The sequence below is a fragment of the Cyprinodon tularosa genome, unplaced genomic scaffold (assembly GCF_016077235.1).
Source record: "Cyprinodon tularosa strain WSP-4 unplaced genomic scaffold, ASM1607723v1 ctg424, whole genome shotgun sequence".
In the NCBI taxonomy this organism is placed as follows: Eukaryota; Metazoa; Chordata; class Actinopteri; order Cyprinodontiformes; family Cyprinodontidae; genus Cyprinodon; species Cyprinodon tularosa.
In genome coordinates this window covers 341,427-361,304 of record NW_024039146.1, presented here as the reverse complement: position 1 = coordinate 361,304, position 19,878 = coordinate 341,427, and the positions used below count along the sequence as shown (strand labels likewise).

Sequence of the window (19,878 nt, the reverse complement as noted above, 5' to 3'; positions counted from 1 at the left end):
TCAATGTTTAGAAGTGGGTAGAATAAGCCACTAGGATGAGATGTGCTTTATCATTTATTTTCTGCTTGCTGTTGGAGTGCTGACATCACATACGTGCAAAAAGAAATTAAACGAATTAAAAAAAAAACAGCAATCCCCTTTTAAGTAATTATGGAACGAGGAGCTTGCTATATTCCGGTGTCTCTAAAAACAAAAAAGATCTCAGAAAGTGTGCACACTCAACTTTGAAAGAAGTAACCAAGATGAAATAAAGTTTCAGTGACTCACTCTAAAGCCAATTTCCACAATATATCAAGAGTAAATGGGAGCGAAAACAAAGGATTGGCTACAGCAGCTGTGTGGAAAATAGGAAAGGAAGGGAAGATGTTTTCTCACACCGATCAATCAATCAAGTAATTTCCTCGAGTGGCTCCCAAAGTGCAGATAAGAATGGAGGCGTACACACAAGTGATCTTGGCTTATTTTATAAATACAAAACGTTCACTCAAGTGTTATGGTTTAATAATTGCTGAAAGGAAACAGGAGAACATTACCTCTGTGTGCTAAAACAGGGCTTTGGCACATTGAGTTCTCTCAGGTCAGTACTTCAATACAACGGCAAGATATAAACAAACCTTCAGATGCAGACCAACAGAAATGTCCTTTATAAAACAAACAAAGGCCCTGAGAATCACTGAAGATTTACATCTTTAAAGCGGTTTCAGTTTGAGATGCAGGTTTATGGTTTGGTTTTTCTTTTTTACAAGCAATTCCTTGAATCATAAGAACCCAGCAGGAACCCTGACACATTCAAAATAACATGAACAACAATCCAAGCTGTTGGCAGATTTACATCGCTGTGAAAAAAAAAAAAGATTTTATCCCATTGGAGATTTTTCATGTCAAAGATAAACAGAGTACAAAGGTCAGAATTTAGATTATATGTTTTATGATTAAAAACCCTTATTTAAAACTATTCTGTAAAAATTGGGCCAGCATTCATTCATAGTGAGGTCATATACTGAAATCTGGTGCCTGTTATCAGTATTTTTAGGGGGAAATTATTAAAATAATAATTATTATTTTTATTTTATAGGAACGGGTTGGTTTGAAAAGCCTTCTTCCCTTAAATATGGAATTGATCATTTGAAAACATCTTGTCTTTTTCTACTAAAACAAACTTTAAAATAAATCAAGAACAGAAGAAATAGGAAAGCAGACGAAACTTAAGGAAAAAGTCTTTGCATTGAGACATGTCTGCAATTACCAAGCACTGGGTATCCAGTGTAAAAGCTTTGACACTTTCAGATGCTAGCTATCATTATTAATAACAGAAATTATAGAGAATTTTCTTGCAGAATGCAAAGTTTTGCTCTTAAATGTAAGAAAAAAAATTACGTGGAAATGTTTTTGAAGCAGGATTTCTAGTGAGTGGAACTCATAATCTGTGTGAAAAAGATCTTTTTCCTGAACATGAAGCTTCCAGTGGGTACATTCTGAGGACGTGGATCCTCATCAGCAGTGGAATGATGGAGAAAACTAGCATCCTTAAAAAACCCAACTTGTGCACCATGACATCAGCAGTGTAGGCCTTTTAACCACTGCTCAAAACAGGAGGAAAAAGGAGAACCAGGACTTTTTCCTTCCAGTAAAAAATGCAGCAGAACAGCTGCTGGTTAAGCAGAAGTAAACCAACTATTTGAAGTTTATCATCTCAGAGTTTCCACCTAGGATACTCAAAAAAGAACCAATTACATATACATTCACTTATTCTTTGCTGCGTTCACGTGCCTGCTGCTTGTTTTTACGCTGCAGCTGCTGAGAGTTCTTGATCGCAGCTGGTTTACTTATGAAAATCTAATAAAAACAGTTTCTTCCTCCTGTTAATTTTCTTTGTTTCCATCTTTGTTGCAGGGCTCGTCTGAGCATATTGGCGGCTCCGTCATCGGTGGACACCTCAGGGCAGCGAGGGGTCAGAGATGGCGTGGCTGGGGTTACAAGTGAAGGAGACTGTGATGGCGTAACGTGTCCCCCATGTTACCTTCTCCACACGGTGAAGGTTCTCTGATCCAGAGGAGAAGAAAGAGACTCGCCCTGGATGGGGGAAAAAAAATAAAAAAACTTGTTAGAAGAAAGTGAATGTACAAAGACATCAAGAAACATTTGCCTTATGGCTTTCATCATTATCTGGTGTTTTGAACCGTAGCCACAAAGCTTTGAATATTGTAGGCTGATGTTAAGCACATGATTCTGTAAAGAGGTAGAAGGTGATCTTTACCAAACAAATGGTGAGCAGCAGGGTACAAAACATGAGTTTAGCAAAACACCTTGACATGTTTATTACATGAATTGATAGAACCAACATTTATTTTAATAAAATCTAAAAAAATAAATAAAAAAAGTCAGGTCTATTTTTCTAGAAAACTTAATTCCATGAGAATCCAGTTTAAGCCGGGCATTCACTATGTAATTTTTTTTCAACCGATGCACGCTGCTACAGCTCAACCTTTACGATGAAACCACAGGGTTTAAAAGTTCACCGCTCACGATGCATGTTCTCACACTGTGCGGCTCTGATACGATCTACCTGCTCACACTGTACGTCTAAAAACTACGTCGGACTCAGCTCCGCAGTGAGGTGGTGCTGCTTGGACTCATCTATCCAGAAGCCCAACAAGTACAAGAGGAATATGAAGCTCACTAGAGAGAAACGTGCTGCCTTGGCAATTTTTACAAATTTGTGTTGAAAGCCCTAAAAAGAAAAGGCGACGACGTATAGGGACAAAGACATAGCTGAGCAAATTTGGCTACTACGGTCTGTCAATTTTACAGAAAGAACTCCATTTTACTCGCACCCCCACCATGCATTGTGTTTATATCTGAGAGGAAGAAGAAGAAGAAGAATCCTTGTTTGCACCCGATGGCCGACTGAATTTCAAACATGTTTGATTTTCTCCTGACCTCACGATTCCTGATCGGGAGATGGTCATAAGAGGCTGATCGTCCCTCGTTACCCCCTATACACTATACCAGCGGTCCCCAACCACCGGGCCGCGGACCGGTACCGGTCTGTGGGTCATTTGGTAGCGGGCCGCACAGAAAAAAAAAAAAATAAATAAATATATATATATATATATATATATATATATATATATATATATATATATATATATATATATATATATATATATATAATTTATCGACGATCAGAGTCTGAGTAATGTTGCGGTATTCTCTCCCAATTACATCAGTCGGTGCATCTGTGTCTGTTAACACAGGTTAATTCAGTTCAAGACTCATCCTATCTATAACACCCTATCTTTGTTAAGCGGGATTTTCTGCAGTTACAGCGACCAAAACAAAGCTACGGAGCAGACTGGACATCAGGAGCACACTTCGTGTGTCATTTTCTCCGATTACGCCTAGATGTGACCGGCTTGTTGTTTTGTTTTTATGCTGTTTGTATTTGATTTTATGCCACTCGTATCATTTTACTTTATCGTATTTACCCCCCCGGCCGGTCCGTGAAAATATTGTCTGACATAAAGTGGTCCATGGTGCAAAACAGTTGGGGACCGCTGCACTATACGATGCACTACCAGGCTGAAAGTCGGCCCGATCGAAAAATTCTTGCACAACTTGAAAGTCGGTCAAAAAAGGGCAAAAAACACAGTGTAAGCCCGGCTTTATTAGAATCATTATTTGGCGATTCTTGCTTTTCTACATCATTGTATAACGATCCCACATCTGGGCTGCATTTCCATCTAAAGTTTGTGAATGTGTTAAATCTTCATCGTAGGGCATAAGTGTAACACTGCATCGAGTTTTGCTGCATATCAACAGGTTATTGATGCAGCTACTCACTCCGTGCCTTGCGAAATGCATTTCTGCCCCTAAGGGAATGATGTGTAATTTGGGGTTGTAGATGGACCCAACAGATTTATAAAAATAAAACTAAGCCTAATTTTCCTTCAATTTCTCAATTACCCACTACTTAATGTGGCACCTAGGGCTGAAGGGTAAATTAATAGCATCATTAATTCCAATTAGCAGTTTATGAAGATTGAATTTTTTAAAAGAATCTGGACTTTTTCCCACCAATGCACTCCTTGGGCTTCCTTAGTTTAAAGTAACATCAGTTGGTTTACTTCTTGTTCTTAGATGTATACTACCAATAATTGTGTAATACCAGCTAGCTGTAGACATATTGTGTGTCATGGTGTTATGGTTTACATTATAGGGCTTACCAACTAGTGTTACAAGCATGTAACAGTTTGTATTTAATTGCACTTTGATTTCAAGTCAACTCCAAGAAGAGATTTTTGGAATAAAAGCTACTTTTTAGAAGTTATTCTTGTTATTTCTCATTTTTATTTAATCATGAAAATAAAGAAATAATCAGATTTAGCATTAAAAAACCTGAAATTATATTTCTAAGCCACAGTTTCCAGCCCTAGTTGCAACTACTTCACATTAAATCTCAAAAGCATATGCATAAAAAATTTAAACAAGTTATTTTTGCTTTAGTACTTTTTCAAGGCACCTTGACAGCTACAGCTTACGGCTTTATTGTCTAGAGAAGATATATGAATGCCTGGCATGTTGTTGTGGGAGTTTAACTACATTTATATGGACATAAGCAAATAAATGATCGATCAGACTAAATATGTGCCATGTAAGTATTCCACTCGGAATATTCTGATCTGATTCAGCTAGATCAAATTTAAATTATAATCTGACTGGGACAATCAAGCTCGGCACAAAAGTAAGGCAGCTTTCTTGCTTTCAGAATGCAATAGAGCCAAGTAAAGACAGATTCGTTCCCAGCACTGAACCTTTGTGTACTTCATATTTAATTATTAAAGAGGCCTGCTAAACCAAAAAAATAAATAAATAAATAAAAAACAAGAGCAAACTAAGAGGAGAAAGTTCTGCTCTCCCTGCCTCAAAGTTGTGCAATGACCTGCCTTCCATGTCAGAAGTGTCTTATAAGACTATTTGCTGAAGTCTATTTTTGAATCCTGAGATGTTTACTTTGTTGATCTTGGTCCTTCTGAAGTGTTATAAAGATTTGCAAATAAAAGAGGTATAGTATATCATTAACTTCAACCCAAAATCAACATGGATATCCTGAAGTGCTGTCTACATAACCCGGGCATTATTTTGATGATTTACTTTTTTCAAATCTTTATTTCTTGCATCAAAAGGTGTTATTTTTATGACATTTTGCTGAGACATCATCTCACCATCTAACGTACACAGCCGTCACCGGGCCCTCTGACCTCCATCAGTAGGTAACATGCTTTTAGCTAGCAATGCTTACGGTCGTATATTGTACAGCAGACAGCGATGTTCATGCAGAGCTCTATGACCACTCCTCTGAAACTGTTAACGCTTTAATTAACTTGATACGTCGAAACCTGCCAGCAAAATATGCTCGCTTTTAATATTCTGGTGCCTGCAGTTGGTACCACATACCTGAAAAACGCTAACATCTACTTCCAGCTGCCAGAAACCCCCAAGAGGTGACCCGCCCTGAGACAGCTGCTGCTGGGGATTCCCAGTCACCACCAGTATGTTGGGACTACGTGCTGGTCCGACAGCAAAATAATATTTTAAGGCAGGATCGTAATCTTGATGAACTGACTGCACAAACGATGTTCACAAATCACAATTTTTATGTGGACTTTCTCACTTAAAATCATATTAGAACTATTTTTTACCCACTTATAACAGAAAATATAGCAAAGCCGCTCTCTGCCACTGAACACAGGAGCAGCACAAGCATCAGACGCATCTGGACACACTTTACTGGACACGCTTCTTGAGTGTCAAAGATGCTTTTGACGCTCATCTGACCTTATGTGGGCAAGAATAAAAAATGAAGTAACCAACGCTTTTTTGCTGCTCAAATTGCAGTGTGAAGGTAGTACTATGCCTTCTGATTGTTTGAATTAACCTATGAAACATAAGATTGTACCTGAAAATGATCACAGGAAATATCCACCTCTAGTCAAGCAGACATACTTCTCATAAGGACAAAAGTAGTGCTGTGACAAAGACAAAAAGTTAGCTGCATTCCACCTCAAAATGCAGGAAATAGTGTTTCAGAGTCTATATTCAACATCTTCTAGGGGAGGATACCCACAGACCCCCCTACGCTGTACAAAGCCTAAAGATGAGATAAACCAAGGTATTCACCCTATGAAATATTCCTAGCTAAAAACCTGGTTGTAATGATGTAATGTAATGCCCAAAGGTATTGAATGCTTGAAACAGGGCTTCAACCCGCAAAGCTTCGGTTACAGAGCAAACTCCTGCATCTGGTTTGGTTAGTTGGGTAATAGAAAAAAAATCACTTTAATAAAAAAATAAATAAATAATCTATTCCACCTTACTTCTAAAAATATTCTAAAATATATTTTTTATAAATTGTTTAAGCTTTATCATCCCGTTCATTGCATCGTAGTCTGGATCGAGGGAGGGCCTCCACTTTCCTCCAAATTCATCCATGGATACATCTCTTTGTAGTCATTTGAGACCCCTGGCAAGCAGGCAAAATATTAAAATCCTCTTTTGCCTTAAAATCCTTTGTTATAGTCATGCAAAAATATTTTACTTCATTTACTGGAATTCCATATAGGGTGCTTTATTGATAATTGCATATTTTGATTAACTGGTGGAAAATATAAAAAGTGGTAAAGAAAAAAGATATGTGGGATTTGCTCTACAGTTGACCAACCCATCAGAACTTTTGTGAAATCTTCTGAAATGACCTCCTTTCATCTGTTGACACAAGACAGCCAAAGTTTATAAAACTATTGTGTGGCTCTATATTACAACTATTTTTTAAGTAGTTTTGTTGTGAAACTTGCTACTGCCTCAACTTTCAAAATTGGGTTATCTTGGTAAATTAAAGACTAAAAAAAAGCTGGGATCACTGCGTCGCAATTTGTATGGTCTACTTTCCCAAGAGGAAATACAAACAACTTGTGCCCCCGTGTGTTCTTCAGTTAAAGCTTTTCTGGGGGAGTTACAATCCCCCTGGCAGCCTATTAGATAAGAGGCTGTCAAGGAATATTAAATCTTACTCTTTCACTAAGGAATTTACAATGAAGAAGTTAAGAATAGGCGATAGAACAATTAACTCGCAAAGAGCGGGCAATACAGGAAGAACAGAAAAATATTGGCACTTTTTCATGCATGCATTGGCAGCATTGCTTAAGATTACTTCGAATTTGAGTTTCTTTGCAAATAATCCCATGAAATTGTCAATATAAATGCTTAGTGTTTACTGTAAAGAACCTTATAGACTGAAAGAAGTCAGTGAGGGAGATTAGCTACAACACAAAGGAGGGATGCTGCCAATGGAATTCAAGAGGCTTAGATATTTCCAGGTCATTTCCAGGGCTCCAATAAAAATCTCATTTGTTGATAAAGTAAAGAGTAGGGTTTTTTTTTTTTCTCAGATCCAGACCAGACTTTAAAGACAACAGATAATACAAAAGTAAAAAATCCAAATAGTCCAACAAAGCATGGCCTCACTTTTTCCTGTTTACGTTCTTGAACCTTTAAAGAAGTCTTGCTCAAGCATTTTTGTTTGGGGGGGGACCAAGTGATTTTACCAATCTACTTTTCCAGTGGGTGTGAGTTTTAACAGTTCCGATTGTTCCTTACTTGCAGAACAGAGTCGGTTTTTCTTTGAACAACCCTATAACTGCCAACCTTTGGCCCGTCTCCTTGGCAGCTAAAGACATTAAAAATGGACGTTACTCCCTTCTCCGTCTCAGCAGAGGCTCAGGCTGTATTGATCAACTATCTGCATAGTTGGATTTTCAAGCCTATCCATCAATGCCCTTTGAATTTAGGTCTCCAATTTGACTGCATCACTCTAACATCACATTTAGAACTTGTGAAGGTCCCATTACAGTTTAACTGGCGTTCTACAGCGAGAAAGCTGCTGAAAGGAATTTGAACATTATTCATAGTCAGCCATTCTAAAATGGCATTGTAAACTCTAAGACAGCTTAGTTCTTCCCCATGAAAACCACTGGATCGAACTTATGGGCCATGTATAGAATATCCCCTTCATAAGGTGCATGTTTGAGAGTTCATTGAGAACAGGAACTTCTGTTTTGTTTTTATATTAATACTTAAATCTGGTTCACATGCAGCATGTTAAATCCATTATACTGAAACATCCTTGTTGTAAAGAGCAGCTGAAAGCTATGAGATACAGGAAAAAGTAGACACTGATAAAACAAGAAACTTAGTATTGATTTCTGCTTCAGTGAATAAAGTAACAGAACAATCCACAGCAGTATGGACATGGATTTTTGCTTTTGCTGCCAGATTTTCTTGGAATTAGGTTAGAAACAGTTTCCTGTAGAATGCAGGTAGAATACAGAACATGCCATACCCTTATATTCTGTCTGTCGCAGTGAGCTTATTGCAGATATTTCTGATTTATGCCCAATTTTGAAGTTTGGCCTGTGCTATGTTATTCCATGCCACAACGCAAGAGGGACAATCACAAACTAGCTGTGGGTCTAGATATGGCCGAGGTGGTGAGGAAGTGGGGGCGAGTTTGTGTGACAACGGAGGGACATGAGAGCGAAAAAGAGCAGGGATCAAGGTGGAAAAAGGGTCCCAGCGTTCTGGCTCACCTTGCTCTTCTAGCTGGTCCATCTTCACGTGTTGTTTTCCACAATGGCGGTCATACAAACAAAACAAGCCAGTAAGGCAAAAAACAGGAAATAAATTTGACCAATCAGAGGCCTACTGTCTGCGGCACCGTCTGCTGTCACCTACAATTTTGGAGAGGTGCAGCAGAGTGTCTGCGGAAGGGGCGGGGGCACATTTGCATTCACTGCGACACACGCAGATGACCTGATTTCTGAGTATAAATCAGCCTTTAGACTACAGAACAATAATTGATTTTCAAAACATGCCTTATTTCTGCACTTCTGGATCCAACTAAACATCATATACCTGATGCAGCACTAGAGCAGCTTTATAACCTAACATTTCCATGAGCATATTCAAAGTTTATTTTATTTTTGCACGTCATTAAATATTTTAATGTTGGTTTTATAGTTAGGACTCTGCACTGTAGCAAATTTAAAGAGACAAAGAAAACAGATGTGTGCAATTATATTTGCAGACAGAACACCTATGTAGTGTTTCTTTTCGGACATCTTGCTTTATGAAGCTGAAGTCCATTTAGCATTTCACTTCATAAGATTTGAACCTATCGGAAGCTGCTGCTTCTTTGCCTTGGTATTTCTCAAACACACAGCACAATGAAATGGCATAAAGTAATGCCAGATGAAAATCAGCTTCATTATATTTCTCCATTCAACTTACTTCAGAAAGGTTCGGGGTGAAATGAGCAATGATCAAACGAGAGAAAAAGGAATGATAAGATATTCTTTTCAATTGGGACTGTGAAAAAGGACATTTCTGCAGCTTGTTGAAACCTTTAATCACAATTTCCCCAGTCAGGCAGGCACATTTTCTGCACAACCTCTCTGGTCCTTACTGTGAAACCATAATTTTCAGATAAAAGGCTGACAGGTAGTAAGTTAAGGTGACTGCTGTGTTACAGTTCTTGTACTTTAAAGATTCTCAGTCAGACTGAAGTCAGAACCTCAATGAAGATCTGCTATAGACAATCAAATCCCAATTTCAGTGTGAGTGGGTAATTAGTGGGCAGTCCTGAGTTGCGATTCTCTCATCCAATAGCGATGTTAAACCTGCTTCTCTGTGAAGAGAGACACTAAGGCCCCGTCCACACGAAGTCAAAACGAAAACAAAACGCTAATATTTTCCAGAAAGTTTGTCGTAAAGACTGAGACGTAAAATAAATGTGATCGACCACATGAAAGCATTAAAACGCTGCAAAATGTATGCCAGGCCTGTAAGTGGCGCTGTGGTGCCAAAGCAAAAATAGAGGAAAACAGGCAACGAAATATTGGGCATGCGCAGTAATATTTATACAACATTCAAACCGGAAAACGGCCCTGCGGGTCCATTTTCGTGGTTCAGTCAAATTGAGGTGATGAACTATGTCGTCTATATTGCTCTGTTCTTCCTGGAGATATTCCAGAAGAAGAAGATTCTGTTGTAAGCCCGACAGCAGGGTGAGTAGCATGAGCAGCAACCATTCAACACAGTACGGCGCCATTGTTGTTGTGATACTGTGTCGCGCATGCGTGTTTAGAGGCGACGCTATGACGCATGCGTGTAAGAAAAAAAATGCGGTTAGAGCTTAAAGATGGAAACGCGAAAACGGCGTTTCAAAATCTTCCCACTCTGAAGGTTTAATAAAAAAAAGATCGTTTACAGGCCCCGAAACGCCGGCTTCGTATGGATGAGAGACTGGTTTGGTGAAAAATGTGTGCGTTTAGGCCAGGGTTTGACTTCGTGGACGGGGCCTAAAGCTTCCAGATTGTTTATTCAGGGGTTCCTAAATTGTTCTCAAATGTTTTGCCTATGGGTGACAGTTTTAGTAAAATGGTCATAATTGGGCTAGCCGGGTATAAAAAAGAGCAGCGGTCACAAACACACAAGAGCTGTTCTTATAAGACAATATTAAAATAGAAAATATGCTCAAAAAAACTTGGACCTCAAGCATATGAGTTTTGTAAAGTCAGCATGTTTGAGGAAGCTGATTTAAATTAACCCTACGTACTCTACCAAGATGACCATTCTAACGGCATGGGTTGAAAAATACATGTAAAAGTTGTTCAACAGGTTCTTGCAAAAAAAAAAAAAAACTAGCTTAAATGTCTGGGGTTGTCGATTCAAACCCTGGCTCCAGCTTTCAGTGTCCTTGTATCCTTAGGCAAGACACTTCACCTGCATTGTCTACTGATGGCGGTCAGAGGGCCCGTATGCACCCATGTACGGCAGCCTCGCTTCTGTTAGTGAGACCCAGGGACACTGTGGCTACAAAATAAAGCTTGCCACCATCAGTGTGTAAGTGTGTGCGTAAATAACTGAATGTAGTGTGTAGTTGTTTTGGTCAAGTCCTCTGGCTTGTAAAAGTGCTATATAAGGGCAGGACATTAACAATTTTTATATGAAACCAACAAGGAGTTTTCAGATGAATTTTTAAAAGCTAAAATAATGTGTTGGAGGCATTTTGTAAGTTTCTGCTGAAAAAATATCTTTAAAAAAAGTATTTTTTTAATCCTTAACTATAGCATCGTTTGATAAGCAGATTGACAGTCTGTATTTTCCCTGAATGTGCTGTGGGTTGGAAGTTCCCGAGTGGTCTCTGCAGCTGTGACGTCAAGCATGTCCATGTTAAATGGATCAAATCTAGAGAACAATTAAAACATTATAATCAAGAGGGATTTTGTGGATACTCAGAAGTGAGCAGCATCCGACTCAACTCGGACACTAATGGCTACTCAAGTTAAAAAGTTGAACGAGTAGAAGAGTGATGCAGTTTTGTGTTTTTGGCTACAGGTGACAGAATCATCGGAAAACTTTGTCATGCCTCTTTATTGACAACTCTTGGTTATTTAAAAATATTAGAGCGAAAAGACTTGTTTAGAATTTTTCTTTGCTTTAAACATCTCCGTAGCCTTTTTTATGTGTTCGTTGGTCTACATAATTATGTTTTTTTATATATATTCTCTAATAAACCTCTGAGGTCTTAACAGAACAGCTGAATTCATGATGGGATTAAGCTTCACAAAAGTAGGTTTTATTTTGGGGATTTAGATGAAAAACAATTCAGGATAGGGAGAAAAATTAGGTATGCTAAAAACTTGTTAACTTAAATCTTATCATACTATTGCTTCATTAAAGTCATGCCCAAAGTGGTATTTTGCATCATTCAAGCATGACTGACGGATCCTGTTGAATTCACTGGCCAGGAAAATGACTAGCCCTCATAGTTATCACACAGTAAACAACACCAACTTTCTCCAGTTAGGTGGTGATGGTGTGAGGCAGAGCAGTATCATTTCCGCTGAAGACACGGTGGCTCTTTTAGATGCTAATGTCTTACCTTGCAAGTAGAGGGGTAAAATATGGCCATATTAGATCTTGAAGCTTTAGAATGTGTAGACAATTGTGAGGTGACTGTAGGATCATTTAGGTCACATTCTATAAATGGCAGTTCTACGCTGATCAAAAACGCACTAGACCTACTACGTAGTCAAGCTGACTCAATCATACAGTCCCTGACAATATTCTTGTCACTTATCCATGTTCTAGAAACAAGATCTTATAACCGGTCTTAAAATTAATCGATTGGCTTTAGCAATGGCTCATATGAAAGCTAAAACAATCACAAATTATGTTAAACCTACCAAATAAATTTGATTCACTAAAAAGATTGGTCATTTAATGAACACAGGTCTTATTTTGGCCATTATATGTAACTGGTTAGGCTTTTTCCCAAATAACAAGGCGCCATTAAGTGTAGTTTTTAAAGTTTCTCTGACATAGTTTGCACATTGGTTACTTGAAAAGAAAGAGGCCGAAACATTATGAGAGCCAAAAACATCCGAGGGGACAGTTGGCAGCCTCATAGCCAGAAGCAGCATCATTGGACCCAAACAGCATTATCACAGGCATTTGATGATAGCACTCTGTATGGAAATACAAGCGAGAGTTGGAACAAGGTAAAAGAAGCAGTTTATTTGAATCTTGCAACATACTGTATATGGTTCTGTTCAACACTGTTAAAAACGAGGGGTTCAAACACCAGCTCAAAGTAATTCTCGAAAACTGCCATTACAGGTCTCAGGTGCATTTTATGTTCTTTGCATGTGTTAGAAAAACAGCTTCTATCCTACTTAAAAGTATCACAAAGATGTTCTTTGGCCTAAATAGTTTTTTGCTTAGTTTATGTTTTTAAGAATTGTTTTACTTACAGAAACGGTTTGGTTACACTCACCAGAAACTTGCAAATTAGTCTCAAAAATACACGTAAGATCGTGATAAAACTGAAAACATGATTTTATATTTTTAAAAATCGTGATATTATATGTTTGCCATATCTCCCATCCCTACTTACAAGCTAGATTAATTGGACATTCATGAATTCACAAAATCTCGAAAATAACATCTTGCCAGAAACCAAAAGATGCATTAGCTTAGATACAGAAATGTTTCGGACCAATGAAATGCAGTGACGTCTATGACTTCAACCATAAGTGGCGCAAGCAAAAAAAAACATGGCTGCATTTGTTTTAGCTGGAAAACCATCCATTTCTTTTTTTTAAAGGGATGCTATTTGTGCCTTTGTGGATGGAAAAAAAATGTTGGCATGCTTTAACAAGACTTTGATTTATTAGCTGACTGTGCTAGTTGTGAAACAAGTCGAGAATGTGATACGTCTCAGCTGATACCACTGTTGTGATTGACTAAAAGCTCGAAATGGGAGGCCGATGCCACTTGGTGATTTACCCAATCAACCCAAAGAAATGTACTAAATGTCCCTTCCCTTTGTGAACATTTTCCACCAGAGTCTTTCCAGACGGATACTGCAAAAAATTAAAATTGAAGTACACATATGAATATGGCTTATGCCAGGTTAGCTGATCTGCAGTGATAGCATTTTTTTTAGCCAATGTCAATCTCATCGAATCAAACAGAAACAAGTTAAATCCAATTAACATTGTGGGGGGAGGTGTTGGGGGGAGATAAATACCTTGGTGTTCATTTAGACAACAAACTCGACTAGAGACACAAGTCCTATAAAATTAATAATGTATAATGAATAGAATAATAAGGGCGTTTAGGCTGCAAGAGGAGTCAGACTTTGTTGTTTATCTCACTAGATAACATCCTGCAGCAGCTCTAAGACCCCGTCATGAAATGGGCAGTACCCACACAAAGGGAGACAGTGAAGGCAAGTGTTTTTCTTCCAGGTTGGAAAATAGAACCTGAAAACAACTAATATGTCATAACAAATCAATATTCTGTAGTGCCAAAGGCCATATTTCATCATGTGTAATATATATATATATATATATATATATATATATATATATATATATATATATATATATATATATGTATGTGTGTGCTTAGTTGATTTTAGAAGGCTTTAAAAATCAGGGTATAGTACCTTCAAAAGGATGAGTATGCCAAATAATTTAAAACAAAAATATAAATATACTGAAGTGTTGGGCTTTACGTGCGTGCTGTTTACATTGCTTTGACAAATGACTTAATTTGACCTCTTCCTATGCCCTTTAAGTTTTAAATAAACACTTCAACAACCCTAATTTGTATTTGATATCTTTAACTTTAAAAACGAACCTAAGGTGAGATTCCAATGTCAACATACCAAAAGTTTGGTGCTTGAAAGAAAAGCAATCCATCTTACAAACACTGTCAGGTCAATATATGGATCATTCCCACAGGCTCGTAATTGAGCAGCTGATAAATCACAGGGTTTTATTGCCTCAAGGGACCACAATGAACATAGATCTTTGACTGAAAATGGGTTCCCAGATGCAATCAGCCACTTACATTCTGACTAGCTATATATAATGCTTTTGTTCCCAGGTAAGAATGGAAAGTAACACCTATTCTGTAAACAGAGAAATAAAGAGAATACTATAACCTCTGAATTCAATGATGTAGTGTTTGCCTATTCTCATGGAAGTCTTGGGATGGAGGGGTTTCACAGCTGGAATCGCCATGAGGTCAAAGAGTTACAAAACCCTGTCCTTCCTCTTTGCCCAAAGGTCTCCACAGGCTGCACTGGGGAACATGTGGCTGAATGTCTTCACTTTGCCAAAAAAAGATTGCCTTCTAGAAGGAACCTTGGATTCAAAATGAAATAAAATCTGCTGTTTTGTGCATCTGCTAACTGGTTATAGCCAAAACTAAGACTGGCTACCTTAATCTTGGCATCTGATTGATTGATTAATTTTATTATTACAGACTCAAGGTCCAGTATACATTAAAAGAAAACAGATACACTAAGAATAAAAAAGAATAAGAGTACAACAGAGAAGGTGCCTAGCCCTTCAGGAGGCAATTTTACCAATGTCCCAAAGCACAGATGAGTATTTAACAAATAAATCTATACATAAGCTTTCTGAAAACAGCCATAAAAGTCCTGACACTAACAGATACAAACAATTCACTGGCACTGGTCCATCTGGGCTTATTTAACAAAAGTCTTAGTGCATCGTTATCAGCCACCTTCAACTTATGAAGACTGGCCTTTTAAAGTTGCACCACAAATGTGCCTTATACAGTGATGTGCAATATGATCTGAACAAGTTCAGTTTCACTTCGTCAGAACAGAATCCAAACTTCCGGACAAGGCTATTTGCCTGAGTGTATATCATTCGGACCTGACGGTCAATGTCCTCATCATCAGACAGACGGTCTGTCAACACATGACCAAGATTTTTGACTTCAATTGAGACGTTCAATAAAATAGCAGATAGTTTAAAATTGGGAAATATTATGTTTTTGTCCTCTTTAGTGCGACATATCAAAAATGATGAAAGATTGAATTTGACGTCATGAAGCTCACCATATGCTGAACAGACATCTGAGTTTCTATCTGGCCAAAGATTCTTCAAGGCGACGTGACGTGTCCCGAAGTTTAGTCCTCTTAGTGTCCAAGTGCCAAGACAGACCAAACATACACTATATTGCCAAAAGTATTTGCTCACCTGCCTTGACTCACATATGAGCTTAAGTGACATCCCGTTCCTAATCCATAGGGTTCAATATGACGTCGGTCCACCCTTTGCAGCTAGAACAGCTTCAACTCTTCTGGGAAGGCTGTCCACAAGGTTTAGGAGTGTGTTTATGGGAATTTTTGACCATTCTTCCAGAAGCGCATTTGTGAGGTCGCACACTGATGTTGGACGAGAAGGCCTGGCTCTCAGTCTCCGCTCTAATTCATCCCAAAGGTGTTCTATCGGGTTGAGGTCAGGACTCTGTGCAGGCCAGTCAAGTTCATCCACACCAGACTCTGTCATCCATGTCTTTATGGACCTTGCTTTGTGCACTGGTGCACAGTCATGTTGGAAGAGGAAGGGGCCAGCTCCAAACTGTTCCCACAAAGTTGGGAGCATGGAATTGTCCAAAATGTCTTGGGATGCTGAAGCATTCAGAGTTCCTTTCACTGGAACTAAGGGGCCAAGCCCAGCTCCTGAAAAACAACCCCACACCATAATCCCCCCTCCAACAAACTTTACACTTGGCACAATGCAGTCAGACAAGTACCGTTCTCCTGGCAACCGCCAAACCCAGACCCGTCCATCAGATTGCCAGATGGAGAAGCGCGATTCGTCACTCCAGAGAACGCGTCTCCACTGCTCTAGAGTCCAGTGGCGGCGTGCTTTACACCACCGCATCCGACGCTTTGCATTGCACTTGGTGATGTATGGCTTGGATGCAGCTGCTCGACCATGGAAACCCATTCCATGAAGCTCTCTGCGCACTGTTCTTGAGCTAATCTGAAGGCCACATGAAGTTTGGAGGTCTGTAGTGATTGACTCTGCAGAAAGTTGGCGACCTCTTCGCACTATGCGCGTCAGCATCCGCTGACCCCGCTCCGTCAGTTTACGTGGCCTACCACTTCGTGGCTGAGTTGCTGTCGTTCCCAAACACTTCCATTTTCTTATAATACAGCTGACAGTTGACTGTGGAATATTTAGGAGCGAGGAAATTTCACGACTGGATTTGTTGCACAGGTGGCATCCTATCACAGTTCCACGCTGGAATTCACTGAGCTCCTGAGAGCGACCCATTCTTTCACAAATGTTTGTAAAAACAGTCTGCATGCCTAGGTGCTTGAATTTATACACCTGTGGCCATGGAAGTGATTGGAACACCTGATTCCAATAATTTGGATGGGTGAGCAAATACTTTTGGCAATATAGTGTATATTACTTTCACATGTAAAGCACAACAAATGTAGAGGGAGTGAACAACTAGATATTATTTTAGAATGATTTCCATTCCCCCCTCCCCCCCCTTATATTTGGTCTAAATGTTCAATACTGGGTGTGAGGAGCCATTAGGGCTGGGTACCGAACTTCGGTTCTTTTATGGTACCGACCGAAATGCTTCGGTTCTACAGAGTATCGAAACATGCCTCGTCTTTGGGTACCAAGTTTCAGTGATTGGCTGTAACACTTAACGTGATTGCGTCATCCAGGAAAAATACACAGGTGGTCACGCCTACAGCCAGGGTTCATGTGTATCTGTTGTGAACTGGTTGCAGCGTCGTGGAACCCCTTTAAAATGCCCCCCAGGTCAAAAGTGCGGCTTCACTTGACTGATGCCAATAGTGCTCAATGCAATACATCGTGCACGGAAACAATTTAAGAGCAGAATGTTGCTCGGTGTTTGACTGCAAGAAGAGCAGACCGCAGCCGGTGCGACCATCCTCCTCTCAGCAGCCCGTGGGCAGAGCAAAGCCAGAGCAGAGTGAATCATGCTGCTTTCAAACTGGACGCAGCAGGAGCAGCAAAATCGCGTCTGCTGCTTCCTTTTTGCTGCTTTTACCAGCTTCTGACGCACGGCTGAAGAAGCTTTGCTGCTCTGGCTGCGCGGTCGAAAAGTGGCTCTGACGCGCGTTGGGCGGAGCTACTCTATCCTTTCTCTGCCTTGCAGCTATATTTGCTTTGATCAGTGGGAATAAAGTAGTTTTATTATGTTTTTAAGTGGGAAAATCCACCTGAAAACTTAATCACTGCAGTCAGTTCATCCTGCCTTCCAATATTTCTGTCGGAGCCGCTCAGACCCCCACATACCAGCGGTGCGCTGTCAGAAGGATCCCATTCAACGTGCTTGTTTGTCAGACATGGTAATTTTTCTAAAGGAAAACTTCTAAGTAAAAAGGTCCTCACAATGTAACAGTGAATATTAGACACTGAAATTTTTTTTTTATGTAAGAGGAAAAATGTAAATGGAAAAATCAGAGCTTAAAATAAAACTCAAGATTTGTAATTTTTTATGTTGTGTAATTTTCTTTTTCTTCGAATTGATATTATAAAACTGGTATCGAAAAAAGTATCGTTCAGGAACCCGTATCAAAGTGAAGGTATCGGTATTGGTACCGGAACCGAAAATTTTTGAACAATACCCAGCCCTAGGAGCCATAGACCTGCCCCGATAGCATAAGAAAGACAGAAAATACCTCAGCGCCACAGACATACAAAGGTCCCCGTTAACAAGGCAGTTCCAGAAAGACAACCATAAGGACAACTGCACACACCCTAAAAGAGGGTATGTAGGAATGTGAGCGAAAATAGGCACCACATAATTAACGATCTGTCATATTACGGTACATACGTTTTTTTTGCTTCATTTGACCTAGTAAGAAGAATTCACATACAATAACTGTAAGAGACTTAAGAACCGTTTGGCTAATGGTTCTTTATAAGGATGTGGTGCCCTCAACCATGTACATTTGATTAAAATTAACAACTTAACCTCCAAATGCTATTAACTGTACACAGCACTTATATATGGTTATTTATAGCAAAAACTATTGCTAGAGTAGTGCAAATTCTACAGATAATTTCAAATCAAACTGAATGTATTATATTAAACAGCACAACACCACAAGTACCAGATGTTTTCCATTAACGTTAAGCCTCATGGACTCCTACCTTTGGTGTCCTTTAAATCATTTAATAGCATCATAACATCTAAAGCTTCCCAGTCTTTTCCTATAAGTCACGTTCTGAACAGGTAAGATAACCATTTCATTTAATACCAGGGGAATGTGTAGAAGGAGGGTTATGTTTGCCAACAAAAGCCATTGATCATAAAACTGCTGCAGCAGCCAGCAAGCTGGAAGAAAACAACTTTTAGCAAAACAAAGGTGAATTTCCAACAAGATGAACAAAAAGAGACAACAAGAAAGGGCACAACAAAGGTCTGACAACTGAATTCAAGAGAAGATATGTAGGACATCTGAGAGATGTTTCATACAGACAAGTGTACCATAACAGACTGTGCTCCCATCTGTGTCAAGCTTTCCCTACAAGTTTGTTTTATCTTTTATGCTGCTCACACAGCAGGGGTTCTTTTGAGCAGCTCTTTCAGCTTTTTTTAGATAATTTTGTTGAGGTGTCTTGTGCAAAGAAAGCTGTTGCTGTTGATATTCTGTGTGTTGCTGTATTTTCAACAAGTAACACAAGTACAAAATTTAATGTTTTTATTGGAATTCAATGTGATACTTTAATAATATAGAGGAGTTGTTAAAACAAAGAAAACTATATACACTTAAAAATTTCTATAAGTAAAAACATTGTTAGACTGGTTTTGCCAACAGCTCCCTTAACTTTGCTATGAAAAATCATCTGCAACAAGTGAAGTTCGCTAGATAAAAAAAAAGATAAACAAATCTAGCTAATCATACGTGATGCTAACCTCCACCTAAATTGAGAAGCAACCAAAGTTAAACATTGATCACTAGAAGTAGTCAAGAGGTCAATAGCTACTTCAGTGAATACAATTTGTGGACACTATTGGCCTCTCATAATTTATTTATGAGTTTTTCACTTCGTTATTGCTCTATTTTTAGCCCACTTAACAATTTTGAGTATTTTGCTACAAGAAATAAACTCAAGAATATGAATGCTGGAGTCTGGATTGACCTGACTGTTTCCTTCTGCGAAAAACAGTTGCATAGCCTCCACAACCATGCAGCCAGAGGAGTAACTGAAAGATGCTGGTGCTCAGAATGAAGATTATGTTCTACACATGAGAAATGCTCTACCTTTCTCAAACTTCATTCAAAATAGTAAGGTTATCCTGAGCTTTTTGGTTTTTTTTTTACATGTATGCTGCTATAAGTTAAGCCTGCTGGAAGACATGGTAACCACTTATTCTGCTTTATCCCAGCCCACTGCCATTCTGCAGTGTCAGTTCCATCCATAATGTTAT

The 19,878-nt window shown here is 39.0% G+C and overlaps 1 protein-coding gene across 2 annotated transcripts in view; it reads right to left on the bottom strand.

Moving 5' to 3' along the window:
- Positions 1-448: 448 nt before the first annotated feature.
- The window catches only part of uts2r2 (urotensin-2 receptor 2), a 55,040-nt gene continuing 35,610 nt past the window's right edge, over positions 449-19,878 (bottom strand). For both annotated transcript variants that reach the window (XM_038299328.1, XM_038299329.1), the window contains one exon: positions 449-2,073. In XM_038299328.1, the coding sequence (XP_038155256.1) occupies positions 1,937-2,073 (137 nt within the window). In that variant the 3' untranslated portion in view covers positions 449-1,936. The remainder of the gene's footprint in view (positions 2,074-19,878) is intronic.